This window comes from Mastomys coucha, unplaced genomic scaffold (assembly GCF_008632895.1).
Source record: "Mastomys coucha isolate ucsf_1 unplaced genomic scaffold, UCSF_Mcou_1 pScaffold22, whole genome shotgun sequence".
NCBI classification, from domain to species: Eukaryota; Metazoa; Chordata; class Mammalia; order Rodentia; family Muridae; genus Mastomys; species Mastomys coucha.
In genome coordinates, this window is record NW_022196905.1 from 166,242,694 (window position 1) to 166,258,822 (window position 16,129).

Consider the following 16,129-nt stretch of genomic DNA (forward strand, 5'->3'; position numbering starts at 1 on the left):
CCTTTGAATAGAGAAAACACTAAAATGTACACTAATGGGCCACTCATGATGGTAACTCAACTGAAAAATAATACAGGCTCCATTGTCCAGGGCCTTTCCAATCTTTGTCCTTGCCATTCATTAAATTCAGATGCTATATTTGAATCTCTAAATCATCATTAGAATGTGGAATTCACATTGATTTTAAACAATTCTCTTAATCTCACTACAAATGTATGTTCAATCAGCTCAGTAAATCCCAGTCATTGCTGCTCCTCTTTCCTTCCCCTCCCTACATCTATCCTCTTACCCTCCCCCTCCTCCTCCTCTAATCCCCCTCCTTCTCCTCTTCCTCTTCCTCCAGTTCTCCCTCTTTCTTCTTTTCCTCTACTTCTCTGTCTTCCCCTTCTTCCTCCTTCTCCAGTCCCGCCACCCTCTTCCTCCTCCTTCTTTCCTTCCTCCTCCTCCTCCAGTTCCTCCTCCATTCTATCTCCTCCTCCTCTTTCCCCTCCCACCTTCCACCCCTTCCTTCTTGACACAACTGTGTAGACACAACTGAGTGCTAGGTCTACAGGCAGGTACCATCAAGACCTTCTCCAAGTTCTTAATAACAGTGGTCAGAAATTTCTTTCATAATCTCCCACCCAGGTAAATATTTAAAAGCTTGCCACCATTCCTACCAGCCAGGGCACATGCCCTCCCAATCAATCATTCTCACATTCTCTGAATCTGCCTTACCTCTCTCCTTAATAGGTGTTTTATTATTATTATTATTATTATTATTATTATTATTATTATTATTATTATTTCAGACAGAGCCCTTGCATCTGTGCCTCAGATTCTGTCCTGTGTATGGCTGAGCTCAGAACTATTTCTCTCCTGTGATTTCTGTACCATGACTACCCTTGTGCTATTAGAAAAGCTATGTTTAAGTGACTAGCGACCAAAGGCATTCTTATTTGATGTCATGCTCCAACGCTGCTCTGTCCTATTTTAAGTGTCCACAGATTATTTGCTTATTGGATGTGTCATCTACACACACACATCTCTCCCGCTTTCTTGGTTCTGTGGGAAATGTCTAAGAGCTTCATCTGCTTTTCAAATCAAAGAAGCACATTACTGATCAGAACTGTAGTGATTATCCACACCCTACTTACAACAGTGACTGCTCCTCCCCATCTCTGACTTATTACACTTTCTCTTCTGCCTCTTGTCCTGCCTCCCTGTCCCTCCAGCTTCATCTTTCATGTTAGCGACACACTTCCCCACCAAACACCAAAGTATTGATCGTTTCCAAGGTTCATAAGCACTTTCTGTCTAAGTATTCAATCAATAGCACAGTTACTGTTCACTCTCAAGTCTATGGACTTGTTGAACATCCTCAGAGATTCAAATTCTTGTAGATACCTCTCTGGTAGAAAATACCATAAGTACTCAGTCGTCCTTTAAATAGCTTCCTGATTCATAATCATCACTTAGATACACAATATCCTCTCCATTTTCTTGAGCAACGACTAAAGGATCTGAAGTCCCTCACTGTTTCCCAGTTGTTCTACTGAATCTGTCTTTCTCATCCTGGAACTTACAGTCATCCAACCTTACACTGACCACCTGGCCCATTGAAGCATAGTGTGTGCACTGTGTCCTTGCTTCTGGAATTTATCTTCGGCTTTCTTTTCCAAAATCTTTGATCTATGCCCTTTATCAAGGACAACCTATCTCTATTCCAAAAAGCCTTCCTGACTTGCAAAGAACACTACTTATGCATTCCTCACCAAATTTTAATAAAACTCTGCTTCTTAGAACTGGAATATGTCTTGCTGTTCTACAAATGCTCTTCATATCTTGTTTTACTTTCTTTGTATGTCTAGGACCTTGTCTAATGCCCAACATTCAGTAGCCATTAATACATTTGAACTGAAATGGTTATAACCATAAACTCTTGTAAAAGTCAAAATCTTGGCATTTGGAATGACAAAATAATTACTTACTGCTTTTTAAGATGGATGAAATGGGGTTTTTCATTTATTGTAATAAGATAAGCCAACTGTAACAAGAATATTTTTAAAATGTCAGTCACGTGCTAGCTCATGTGTTTGTTCCACTGTATGTTTTAAAGGAATGACAAAATTAATACATATATGATATAAGGATATAGATACACACGCACGTGCACACACACACAAGGGTCTTTTGGCTTCCTGTCCCATGTGGATTTCTGAGTCTTCAAGATTCTAAACTGAGAGCTAGGCTTAGCACCTGTGGCCAACAGAAGCTTGCCTGGTATTATTAAACTGGTATCATCCGGCTTAGCCAGATCCTCCCAGTCACCATTCCTGTAACAGACAATGAGCTTCACCTCACCCTCACAGTCAGTTCCCTCTTATCCCAGCCTCATCCTAATTGCAGCCTGGGAAGGAAAGGCCTGTTGCTTGCTGCCTTTTTTGGCACCTGTGGGGTACCCATCCCTGAAGTTCCTATCCCACAATGCTGTGCTGCAGCGGAGCTTTTCTGGGCTCTACCTGCTACCTCTAAGCAACTTGGATCATGATGTGCCCAGCCTCACAGGAGCTAGCATACATGGTTTTCTGGATCTGTTTCCACATCCGTTGATGAGATCTTTTCAGGAACAGTTGTCTGTAGGATGGTTTTCTTAGGATCTAAAGGTAAAAATAAGTGATACTGTTTTGATTCCTATTTTTTTAGTCTAATTGCGCATCTCTTTCTCTAGTAGTTGTTTTGAGTGGATTATACTTCTTTTCCTTTACCCTTTATTAAATTGTTGCTATTTCATTTAACTTGTTGCTAATTCATCCTCCTCTCCCTCCCTCTCCTCTATTCTCTCCCTCCTTCAGCTACACAGCTAAACTACTCAAATATCAAACTTCAGGGTTGTAAAAGGCTTAGGAACATAGACTCATGCAGAAAGAAGTGGTGGTTATTAAGACAGGCGAAGTCAGTTTTCTCCAGTGAACAGACACTAGGTAAATCAACCACACTCAGGGAAGCTCCCATGCCCAGGAGTTGCCCAGTAAAGGGACTCCATGTTTTTTGTGTGCTTTGTTTGTTTTACTTTGGTACTTTTTATCTTATTAGGTTTTCTTGTTTATTTGTTTTGCTTTGATTTTGTTTAGAGGTTTTTGTCTGAAACAAGAGAAAGAATATGAAGTTGAGTGGGTAGAGTGGTATTGAGGATCTTAGGGAGGGGAAAGAATATGAAAAAAATAATTAAAAATCTTAAAAGAAGTTAGTCAAGAAAGCCTGTAGAGGCAGCAGTTGCCAAACCAGGAATTTAAACGAAAAAAAACAAAAAAAACAAAAACAAGCAAAAATGCCAGTTTCTTTGTGGCCAGTGAATTGAGTCAATACTACCATTTACATAGTAACAGAATTGGGAGATCGGATACCATTCATTGTTATTTATGTTTCAGTAAAGAAACCCAAACCCGCCCCACTCCTGGGAATGCTTTGCAGCCAAAGAGGAGCAAAAGCAAAGAGCAAAGCTAGTGCAGTGAACCCGGGTTGTAGACTTCCGCTTCTGCCCCTCAGAAGCCAGAAGCTAGAAGCTGGGAGCAGCTTTGATCTCGTACTCACTCTGGCCTGCCTGCAGCCCGTTAAGATGAATAACCAGAAAAAGAAGGAGGAACATGGCTCCCTTGGTGTTCCTGGAGTTTAGCTGAGGAGCAGGCTAGGAGGGGCGGGCGTTGTGGCCAGTAACGGAAGCGGAAGCAGAAGCTTGGCACCTGAACCTGCAGGGTTGTCGCTAGGGAAACCAGAGCAGAAAGGGCTGGAGAATGAGATGCATAGATTCAGGTAGGCTGCTATCACCAACCATCCTGCCAACTGTAAAAAGGAAGGCGGCTGCCTCCAGGTTTACTCTTCAGGCTAGGGAGAGCTGGTAAGGATTTTCTTTGTATCATTTATCATGTCTTTTAAAAATAATTTCCACACCCCTGAGGAAAAGATATATGAAAATGCTCAGGTTACTGATGGCTGCCACGCATCTTCCGCGATACTTGGACACACTGTACCCACAACTGAGAACAATAAAATGTTGCTAATATGGCTTATCGTTTTACAGCTGCATGCAGGACACCCCCTAAAATACTCATTGGTCAAACACAGACTTTTAAAACATTCTTTGCAGGATCATATTGTCACCCTCTAATTCTGCAATCCCGCGTTTCTCTTTGTATTGGTCTTTTAAAGGTGTGGTCATATAAGCTGAAGTAATTACAAAAACCAGGAAAACAGAAAACAACCATGGAGAGAGGAGGGGAGGCGCCCCAGAGAGGGTGCTGGTGGAACATAAGTGCTATAAGGGAGAAGGAACGGAATGTAACAGAGAAACGGAGACAAAAGGAAAGATAAATACCATTAAGATTATTTTTTTTAAAGCTACAGGAAACATTTTATAACCTAACTTAAAAATATATAACATGAGCCAGGCGGAGGTGGCGCACGTCTTTAATCCCAGCACTTGGAAGGCAGAGGCAGGTGGATTTCTGAGTTCGAGGCCAGCCTGGGCTACAAAGTGAGCTCCAGGACAGCCAGGGCTATACAGAGAAACCCTGCCTCAAAAAACCATACATATATGTATGTATATATATATACATATATATATATATAACATATATGCATATTTACAGGTTTTTTTTCTATTTTTAGTAGAGTTATACCACACTGAGTAATATTTTCCCCAAGAGATACAGACCATCTATCAAAATTTCTAATATCAGGCAGCGGAGAACCTCCTTTGCAGTTTTTGGTCAGGTGTGTCCAAGCCCTTGGTTGCCTTATAGGACTTGAAGGCAGGATCATATTGCTGAAAACACCACACTTTGAACACTAGGTCTTGTTGGATAAAAGTAGATCTGCCCTGGAAGCCTCCTCCTTGAGGCTGGGTTCTCATAGCATCTGATGGTACTCAGCAAGCTCCAGAAGGAGAAGAGCAACCACAGTGACCAGCATGGCAAGACAACCCCCAAGTGTTTTAAGTGTGGCACTTTTATCTCAGGGTAATTGACAGCTGTCAATAGGAAGAAATACAAGCATGGTAAATTTGGTATAAACCTAGCCAAGTACACGTGGCTGAAGAGACCATAGACCCTAGAGCAGAAGAACCTATACTGCAATTTTCCTAAACCAATATAATTTCTAGGTGCACCTAGACACTCATCTTGCCCACAGGTGAGTATGGCTCGCATCCCTCATCAAAGAAGCTTCTTTTTGCAAGAGATAGAGACTGTGATAGGATTCCACTGCCGAGTCCAGCTTGGCTATGCAAGGGAAAGTATGACATGGATCCCATACCTGAACAGGGCCAGCAGGGCGTGGGCCTCTGTGAGTGTCAATGGTTGCTGGGGGCATAGGGTATTATTTGTATAATGATGGTCCTATGTTCATGTTCCCCCTTCAGGGAATGTCCCTCCTGTTAAGATTAATGACTCTATGATAAGCAAAGACAACATGAGTCTGGGAGTCGAGGGTGCATCTATGTCCTTAGCAAACAAAAAAAAAAAAAAAAAAAAAGAAAAAAGAAAAAAAAATGATAAACACTGAGACTGGCAGGACAGCTCTTAAGGCTGTGGGAAAGAACTCTGAAAACATGTGTTCAAAAATATATCATTCCTCACAACCTAAAAACCACAAGAAACTCAAGAAGAAGGATGACCAAAATGTGGACATTTCATTCCTTCTTAAAAGGGGGAACAAAATACCCACAGAAGGAGTTGCAGAGACTAACTATGGAGTAGAGGCTGAAGGAAGGACAATCCAGCCTGATATAGCTGTCTCCTGAGAGGCTCTGACAGTAACTGACTAATAAACTGTAAAATAACTGACTAAAACTGTAGAGGCTCACAGTCATCCATTGAACTGAGTACAGGGTCCCCAATGAAGGAGTTAGAGAAAGGACCCAAGGAGCTGAAGGATTTGCAGCCCCTTAGGATGAACAACAATATGAACTAACTAGTACCCTCAGCACTCCCAGGGACTCAACCACCAACCAAGGACTGCACATGGTGGGTCTGATTGTTCTGGCAGCATGGGTATAGTAGAGGATTACAAAGTTGATCATCAATGGGAGGAGAGGCCCTTGGCCCTGCAAAGGTTCTGTGCCCCAGTGTAGGGGAATGCCAGAGCCTAAGTGGGAGAGGGTGGGGTGGCGAGCAGGGGGAGGGGGAAGGGAACAGGGATTCTTGTTGTTTTTGGTTTTGGGTTTTTTTCTTTTTCTTTTTCTTTTCTTTTCTTTTTTTTTTTTTTTTTTTTTTTTTTTTTTTTTTGGAGGGGAAACTGGAAAAGGAGAAATCATATGACATGTAAATAAAGAAAATATCTAATAAATAAAAAATAAAAAATATATCATTCCTCAACTGTGCAAAATATAAGGATGCAGTATGAGTTATATGAGGGCCTTCATGAACCTAAAAGAAGAGAGGTGGCTGCACTATGAGCCAGCTTCTCAGAAAGGTACAAAGGCAGGCAGATTCCTGAGTTAGCCTAGAACAAAGGTCAACCTAGAACAAAGCTAGTTTGAGCCCAAGTGTGGTGGAAATGGTAATCTCATGATGGGATCCCACCCAGCTAGCTTACTGCCTGTGTGTACAAAGGCAGGCAGATCTCTGAATTCACTTGCAATGTGTGCTTGCTGTCTCTAGGGGTTAGGGTCTTGGGATGCTGGTTCATGTGATAATCAAAAGGAAACATGGGGCAATGACTGAGTTGATATGTAAATAAAACCATGAGTTTTTGATCTGCATGAGATGAGCTATCCAGAGAGTTTTTAGAATTGTAGGAGAGAGCTATCTGGAGAGAGCGGAATCTAGAAAGCTGTCTCAAGCAGAACATAGGCTAAGCCAAGGCTGGTCCTTGGCAATCCACAACTGGTAAAAATGCAGAGAATAAGTGGCTGTGGGTGCTCAGACACAACTGATATATCCTCAGTACTTCCATGAGGAAGGGGGCAGAGAACCTGTAAGAGCAAGAGAACCAGGACTCCTGCTATGAGACAGTGTCCTCTAGACACCACAGGTGAAGCTGAATCCATGAAATCTCAGCATACTGTTACCTAACCAAGTCCTGCACAGTGACAGCAGTCATTACCCTAGTGTCAATGGAGGGAATTTTAATAAGACTGGTCCCTCACTGAAGAGCTCCAGGCAATCAGTGGCTCCTGGGAGCTGAAGAAACAGTGTCCTCCAGGGAGCATCAGGTTATCCAGTCCCAAATTCTCAGTCTGAAGCACATGCACATGCAAGCAACACTAAATAAACTCTACAGGTTGCTGCACGTGTGTGTGTATGTGTGTGTGTGCGTGTACTTAAAGGAATATTATTAAAAAGGTTATAAATTTAAGAAGTAGTAGATGCACTAGAGGGGGCAGAGAGGCAGAAGGGGTGAAAGTGGTGTAAGTACAGAGCTCATGTAATAAATTCCCCAAAACAAATTAGGTCATGTACTAGAAGCAATATAGTCATTTCCTACTGTACACAGGCACTTGTTTCTTTGTAGACCCTAGCCCAAAGCATACTTACAATAAAATCCAGCCACACCCCACACTAACTATCACTCTGTTGGAAAAGATAAAATGTGTTTAATAAGTTTGCTTTGAAATCACTTTGCCATGATTAAAAAAAAAATAGGAATGGTAACAGAATAATATCTCACTTTTAAAAGGGACCAAGCACCCAAGTCATAGAGTCACACAGAACAGAATGCGTAGAATAAACACAGTCACTTAATGGATCAGTGATTGGAGAAGCCATCCATGACAAACACACCCAAAAGAGACAGAGGTAAAATAATCGGCTTGCACAAGTAAAGTTAGGAGACAGAGTTCAAATTAGCCTTAAATTAGGAGGAAAAAAGGTGTGCTTTCTGACCTCCCAACATGCCTGTGCCTAAAAGGTGAGATGACTTGCCTGGCATCCCTAATGTTTGGAGAAACATGGCCAATGTTGACCTAGTCAGATTCCTATGTCTGTTCAAGTTCCTGATATTTCCAACAGGACAGAAAGACTAATGTCCCATTTGGGTACCCACAAAATCTCCAGTGCACACTAACACTGAACAATGCCATTGTGCCTCTCACGTGAACACAGCCTCTGGAGCAGTTTGAAATAGAAACGGCCTGGTGTCTCATATTTTGAATGCTGACTCTTCATGTGGTAGGGCTATTCAGAGAGGCTCTGGAGCCTTTAAATGGTGGGGTCTATCTGACAGAAGTCAATGATGAAGGGTGGGCCTTTGAGAGTTCTATCACCTGGCCCCTGCAGTGGTTCTCAACCTGCTGGTTGTGACCCTCTTGAAATCAAATGACCCTTTCACAGGGGGTCAAATATCAGATGTGCTGCATATCAGCTATTTGCATTGTGATTCATAACAGTAGCAAAATTACAGTTATGACATAGCAAAATCATTTTATGGCTGGGGGTCACCACAACATGAGGAACGGTATTACAGGGTCGCAGCATTAGGAAGGTTGAGAGTAGGACTTAACTCTCTCCCTCCTCGTCCTCCCTTCAAGTCCATAGTGACACGAGCAGCTTCTACACACACTTCCACCATGAGAAGCAGTCACTCTTAGACTCCATGGACCAAAGCATTTTTAGAGCAGGGTCCAGGACAAACCCTTTCTCCTTAGTTGTTTCTGTTGGGAATCACCATAGCAGAATTGTATATATAACTAACATAGGCTCTCCGCTATATCACTCACTGAAAACAAATGAGTGAAAGACTGAGGAAAACAGACCTCTGCAACAGAATGATTCTGCCTCTGGATGAGCCCCGGCCAGGGGTGCCTGTAGTATCTTGTATGTTGAATGGCTAATGTGTCTTCATAAGTGGTAGCTATAAAATGTATCTGCATTTATATATTTATACAATAAAGTGGGAACATCCATGCTCACATATTCAAGTATTTACTGTTGTTAAAATGTTAGTAATACCAAACATGTTCACATCCCACCAAATTTTTTTGGTTTTGTGTAGAAGAACCCTATACAAATGAGATTTTTTTTTCAATGTGCTATTTATCTTTCTGGGTCTAGGTTACCTCACTCAGAATGATTGTTTCCAGGCTCCATCCATTTGCCTGAAATTTTCATAATGTTTTTCTTAATAGCTGAATAATTTTCCACTGTGTAGATATACCATATTATCATTTTCCTTTCATTAATTGATGGACATCTAGGCTGTATCTGTCTTCTAGATATTACAGATAGAGCAGCAAGGATAATCAAGAATTTCTGCAATAGGCTATGAGTCTAGCTGGATCATATAATAGATCCATGTTTTACCTCCATACTAATTTCTATGTGGCTGACCAGTTTGCACTCCCACCAACAATAAATACATATCCCCCTTTCCCCACCTTGGTTGGTTGATTGGTTGGTTGGTTGGTTGGTTGGTTGGTTGGTTGTGTTGGGTTTTTGTTTTGTTTTGTTTTAGATCTTAGCCATTCTGACTGGTATAAGATGGAATCTCAAAGTAGTTTTGAGTTTTCCTGATGACTAAGGATGTTGAACATTTTCTTAAACTGTATTTCATCTTTTGAGAAGTGTTTAGCTCCATCATTGGCTTGATTTTTTTTTAACTGAGTTGTTTTTGTGGTGTTTCTATCAATTAATACATTAAGGAATAAGAATATCACAGCCTCCTCTTGGATTGGTTTGAGGAAGAATGAGCCTAAATTTGAATTCTCCTCTCCCTGTGCCTCCTATCTGTCCCTATAAAGTGGAACACTTATCAAACACTCCAAGGCTGTAGTGGACTTATAAGATCTGGCCTTGTTTCTCTGGAAGTTTACAGTCATCACTGATGGTCATTGATGACTGTCTCAATCCCTATACTGGTGGAATTTTAAAATCCCTTTACTCAATGCCACCTGGAAAGGGAAAACACCATTCAACTAATTTAAAGAATGTCTGTAGGAAGAGCAATGTCAGAGGTTTTCAATTTAGATGGCTTAAGATTCAAATGACTAGTCCCATAGTTGTCACCTGCCCCACTGTGGCACACAGAGACTGAAAATGTCTAGAGAAAGATTGGCCAATAGATTTTACCCACTCCCTGGAGAGACTTAAAACCCATTTGGTACTAGTATGGGTGGATACCTTTACTGGATAGTAGGAGCACAGAAGATGAGAAACATCCTTTTTAATGGAATTCCAAATTCTCTGAAGAAATCCACTACTGATAGCTTTGGTGTGACTAAAGAGTAGCCCATAACCATTGGGACAGACACTTTTGGAGGCTTTCCCTTCGAGATTATCCAGCTGGTATACAATATCTAGACAGATTCTAAACAATTCAGAGGTCAGAAAGGAGCCTCTAAAGGGACAGAGGTGGGGCCACTCCCATTCCATCCTGGAGATCTGGTTCTGGGCAAATTCCTCAAGGAGATTCCCTTATGAGCCTCAATGGGTGGGTTTCGATCCTGCCTGTGTCTACACCTATGGTCATCATGATAGCTAGCATGGCTAAAATTCATGGCTAAAATGGAATAGTACCACTCAGATTTGCAAAAAAAGAATCTTTCTGGGAAATACTCTCTCATCTTGTCCTTGGGCCCAAAAAGGGTACTTCTTCCAATCCTTCCCTAATGGGTCCCTAGAGAGGTGTGGTTGTGAGAAGCAGGCAGGGTCTGAGGAATCAGCCCTCAAGCCAGGAGGGTTACATGTAGGCCTTTGGATCAACTGACTTCTGTATAACAATAGAGGGGTTAAGTAAAGAGGTCCCTTTTCTCTACAGAAAGTCTGTACACCAGGCCCTAAGGCTGAGAGTTTAACTCTTTGTCAGAGAGGAAAAGTTGCTCTCAGGAAGAGAAAAAAATGAGACACTTTTAAGAAAGGATTTTAATCTTTATTTCTAAAGGAAAGTAAATGGGAAAAAACTATCAGATTACATGCTCTCTTAATTTGTAAGTTGTTCTACTCTGTAGCCCTTCTCCTTCCTCCTCCTAATCTTGCTCTCTCTTTCTGCTCTAATGTAATGTAATCATTCTGAGTATCTTTTCTAGGAGAATAGATCACATGGTTTTTCCAAGCACCCTTTTGGTTTTTGGTTTTTTGGATTTTTTGTTTTGTTTTGTTTTTTTATTTACAAAAGCTCACTAAAAGCTCAAACATAAAATCAAATCCTAAATTGAATAGTAAATTAACAACAGAGATGTTCACATGTGTTTCAGTTAAGAGTAATTATCTGGGAGGAAACTCCACTCCCAGGCGCTCTAACACACCCAGGATCAGAGGTGAGGAGGACATAATATCTGTCCCAACACCAGGAGTAACTGGGACCAGCGGGACTAAGCACACAGGAACTCTGTCAGCCCAGTGACTCAGGTTCCTTCTGGTCCCACAACACCCAGAGGAAGCGCTACTCCCAGGAGCTCTAACATGCCCAGGATCAGAGGTGAGGAGGACACAACATGTGTCCGAATACCAGGAGTTACTGGGACCAATGGGACTAGGCACACAGGAATTCTGCCAGCCCAGTGGCTCAGGTTTCCTCCGGTCTATCTGGGCTGGGGCCCTGAGCAGACCTTGGGTGCAAGCTCTGAAGCCAGTCCCAAAACACCCAGAGGAAGCTCTATTCCCAGGTGCTCTAACAAGCCCAGGGTTATGGGATCCCAGAATCACAAGATCACAGAGACAGCTTGACTCTGAGGAGTTCTGACACAACCAGGATCACAGGAAGGACAGGCTCCAGTCAGATTTAGCAAGGGCAGGTAGCAATAGAGAGAGATAATCAGATGATGCAAGCGTTAAGATTATAAGCAACACAAACCAAGGTTACTTGGCATCATCAGAACCCAATACTCCTACCATAGCAAGTCCTGGACACACCATCACATTGGAAAAGCAAGATTCAAATATAAAATCACTTCTTGTGATGATGATACAGGACTTTAAGAAAAACAAATATCTTATTTTCTCCATCTATGGTAATTGAGAGTTTTGCTGGGTATAGTAGCCTGGGCTGGCATTTGTGTTCTTGTAGGGTCTGTATGACATCTGCCCAGGATCTTCTAGCGTTCATAGTCTTCAGCATTCATGAACTGGGTTTATGCAGGGACCCCTTATTCCACGGGGTGATGAAAGTTCTGGCCAGGTGGGCAAGGGATTCAGTGTTTGACAGAAAGAAATGACACAAAGAAGTGTGGTATCTGAATGTGTTTTCACAAACTAAGAATCAGGCTTATATAGTATACAGAAACAAGGCGAATGTCAGAGATCACTTAGGCAGGTAGCAGTCACATCGAAGACAGTAGATCAAACAGCCAGGTGTAAATGATTCCTTTGGAAGTGCTCTTCCCCACTGGGCTGCCTTGGCAGCCCTAAGCAAAACACTCAACTATGTAATTCTTCTAGGTTGTCAGAAGTATGTACCAGGGGGTCTCAGTCTAGCTAACTAACCTCTCATGAATAATGCATTACTTTACCTTCTGGACGTGATTCCTGGGAGCATTAGTGACAAACTCCCCATTTGCTAGAGGAGCCAACCAACTTCTCTCTAATATGTGAAATAGTTTGCCATTTGTTGACAGTAAATTTAATGCCTGATCTTTTTCCCTCTCTGGAGACAATCTGTCTGAATAGGAAACATCCTTGAGAAATTCCAGGCCGAGAATCAGCTCAGCACTGATTAGGATTAGTTAGAACATTGTGGGGGCCGGGAAACATTGTTCAGTCATTTAGTTTGACTATAACAAAATATTTCTTAGAGCATCTTTATGCCTGAATAAAGAAAGCATGCAGATCTCTCCACAAACCTTAGCAGAGACCAATCTGGAACACATCTGAGTTAGGAGATGCCAACAACTGACTGAATACCCAGGAGGCACAAACTCCCTTCAAAGTCATGATCACTCCCGCCTCTTGTCCATGATCAGGCTTTTAACCCTGATACTATAGACCTTACTGTAGTAGACAAGTGGGTGCGGCATCTCCCCCTTTATTATTATTTTTCAAATGAAGTTCCAAAAGGTCCCTCCTCATCATGGCTAGGAATCTCAGAAGAGCTCTAAAGATAAATGGAAGCACAATAATCACTATTAAAATAATGCCAATAGTAATAGCAAGCAATACTGTATACCGAACCCAATCCAAAGGGTTTCGTGCCCTTAGACTATTTTTTAATTCATTGCCCAACTCATCAATGTTCCAAGTATCCAAATGACTTTTGCTAATATCTGAAATTTCTGCCTTTAATTGTTCCATATCATGGGAAATATCTGTATCCTTCCATACTCCCTGCAAATGGGCCTTAGTTTTTAGTTTCTGGTGAGAAGTCTGGTGTAATTCTGATAGGCCTGACCTTTTTCCCTTACTGCTCTTAAAATTTTTTGTTTAGTCCATTTGGTGTTTTTATTATTATGTGTCAGGAGGAATTTCTTTTCTGGTCCAGTCTATTTGAAGATCTGTAGGCTTCTTGTATGTTCATGGGCATCTCTTTCTGTAGGTTAGGGAAGTTTTCTTCTATAATTTTGTTGAAGATATTTACTGGCCCATTACCTTGGGAATCTTCACTTTCTTCTATACCTGTTATCCTTAGGTTTGGTCTTCTCATTGCATCCTGGATTTCCTGGATGTTTTGGGTTAGGAGCTTTTTGCTTTTTGCATTTTCTTTGACTGTTGTGTCAATGTTCTCTAAGGTGTCTTCTGCCCCTGAGATTCTCTCTTCTATCTCTTGTATTCTGTTTGTGATGCTTGCATCTACGACTCCTGATTTCTTTCCTAGGTTTTCTATCTCCAGGGTTGTCTTTCTTTCTGATTTCTTTATTGTTTCTATTTCCATTTTTAGATTCTGGATTGTTTTGCTCATTTCCTTCACCTGTTTGATTGTGTTTTCCTATAGTTCTTTAAGGGATTTTTGTGTTTCCTCTTGAAAGGCTTCTAACTGTTTACCTGTGTTCTCCTATATTTCTTTGAGGGTGCTATTTATGTATTATTTTAAAATATACAGTTAATACATTTGGAGTTATTTAAAATTTATATTGAGAAAAACGTATATGTATTTTCAGTATTGCCATAGACAAGCATCTACATAAGACTGTTAAATTGATTATTGTTTTATATCAAACAACTTTTATAATACTCATTTTTATTGTTATAATATTTTATAAATTTTAAAGAATATGACTAAAAAAGATATTGTAGGTATTGAAGGGGGGTCTCTGAGAGGAGTTGGGATACAAAAGGGAAACAAGAATGTGATTTAGTTCTGTTTACTTAAAATGTTTTTAAATGTTAACAAACAGATAAATTGAAATCATGTAACTTTTCTCATCACAATGCAATAAAACTTAAAAAAATGAAAATAGATATGAAAAAAAAAGAATAATTATCTGGCTAGACATGTGTTTTATGTCTCTAGCCTCACAGGTCCACTGAAAGTTAAAAACCACAATTCTTGTGACTAAGATAATATTGAAGTTTTGTATAGATAAATCAAGTCAATATTTTATCTTCTGTCCTTGCACTCACAATAAATCTTTAGTTCCCTTGTATGACCTTTGGTTAATTGTTGTAAAGACTCTAGGAATGTGCTCCTAAGTTGTTAATGCCTGCTTTCTATCTCAGACACAATTAACTCATGACACGTGAAAATGGGCAGAGTTCTAACTGTAGTTTTTATTATCAGAGAGGAGTTTAATAGCAGTCCTATAAAGGGCTTAATAATTACTAGTATAATTTTAGAAATCCTTATATGATCATCATTAAGAATTTAGAAATCATTATCTTATCACTATAAGACAGTACATCTTCATTGATTAGCAGAAATCTGTACGGTAGGATGGACTAATGCCCAGGTATTATATATTAATTTTATAAAGACAGGGAAGACATAGCAGCCGTGGGAATCATTTCCTAAGATTAGTCCTTTGGGACTTGCCTTTCAAAGGCTTTCATCACTGTTTCATGGTGAAGCCTCTCTGGAAGATCATGTGCTTCCTTTTAGCCCCTTCTAAACAGCTCCTGGCAGCTCCTCATAACTGTAACAGGGCATATTGTATCCTAACACCTATGTTCCCTGACTGAGTGAAATGTTTACATTTCCAGTCACCAAACACAGAATTAGGTACAGTTGTCCAGAATACTCATGCCTGTGGGAAATCACAGAGCAATTTTACAAAAACAGAACCCAAGGGGATTATAACTGTTTCCTAGATTATGAAAGAGTGATCCTTTGGCTTTTTTCCCAGTAAGAATGGGACCCTGATTTCATCCAGACGTGGCCCCAATCAGTACCTTTGGTATACGGGAAGTGGTATTTACTGTTGGGGGGAAAGATTAACATCATTTACTATTATAGATCCTTCATGTAAGATTTCTAAGCATTTGCCATTATATTCTATAGATCCCTATACAGTTAATTCTGGTCCAGTTTTCCTCTCTGAATAAGTCATGTTGATCATGGTATGGAACTATTTCATTGTTAACTTGTCTCTAGTATTTCCTATGAGGTGGTGGCAGATGAGACATAGTGACTGACCTCTGAACTTGGATGACCAAGGAGCAGCTTTTTGAGCCCTTGAGTGCCCACCCTTCACCATGACATGCACCTTGCAGTGGTCAAAGGCGGCAAGAAAATGCCTCACTGATGCTCATGAGAAAGCCTGAAGAGGGTTTTGAATAGTTTTGTTTGTTCTCCTACTCAAATGAGGTCAAAACTCCATCAACCAGTGTGAGTGAGTATGTGAGTGAGTGTGTGTGTGTGTGTGTGTGTGTGTGTGTGTGTGTGTGTTTAAATCATGTTCTCACTAGGGGTTAAAATTGTTCTAATGATTTCACTCCTCATAGCTATAGAAGTTATACTGCATTACACATGTAATGGCTCTCTGGCACCCTAGGTCCTCACAACCAACTGAGTTCTTAAACAGCCCTTCCTCTTGACTAGCCTGAGAGACCTTCCTGCCCTTAGGGGCTTACCTGTCTCTTTCTGGTTGACTCCCTAAAATACCCCTTTTTCACAGGAAGTAGCCATCACCAACATCTCCTCTCGTGGTCAGTGTTGATCTCTAAGAGGGGTGAATAAAGGAAAACTTGACAGGTTTTGGCAGATGTAGACAACAGGGACTGGGCCCTTTAAGAAAGGCTCCACCCAGAAACTGATTCAAATGGATACAGACACCCACAGTCAAACAGTG

At 40.9% G+C, this 16,129-nt stretch overlaps 1 protein-coding gene across 1 annotated transcript in view; it reads right to left on the reverse strand.

The window, feature by feature from the left end:
• The window catches only part of LOC116104754 (disintegrin and metalloproteinase domain-containing protein 5-like), a 76,722-nt gene extending 73,002 nt beyond the window's left edge, over positions 1–3,720 (reverse strand). Inside the window, exons 1-3 of the mRNA XM_031391225.1 lie at positions 3,574–3,720; positions 2,560–2,639; positions 1,971–2,026 (exon numbers count right to left, since the gene is read on the reverse strand). Of these exons, the coding sequence (XP_031247085.1) occupies positions 1,971–2,026; positions 2,560–2,639; positions 3,574–3,628 (191 nt within the window). The 5' untranslated portion in view covers positions 3,629–3,720. The remainder of the gene's footprint in view (positions 1–1,970; positions 2,027–2,559; positions 2,640–3,573) is intronic.
• Positions 3,721–16,129: the final 12,409 nt, after the last annotated feature.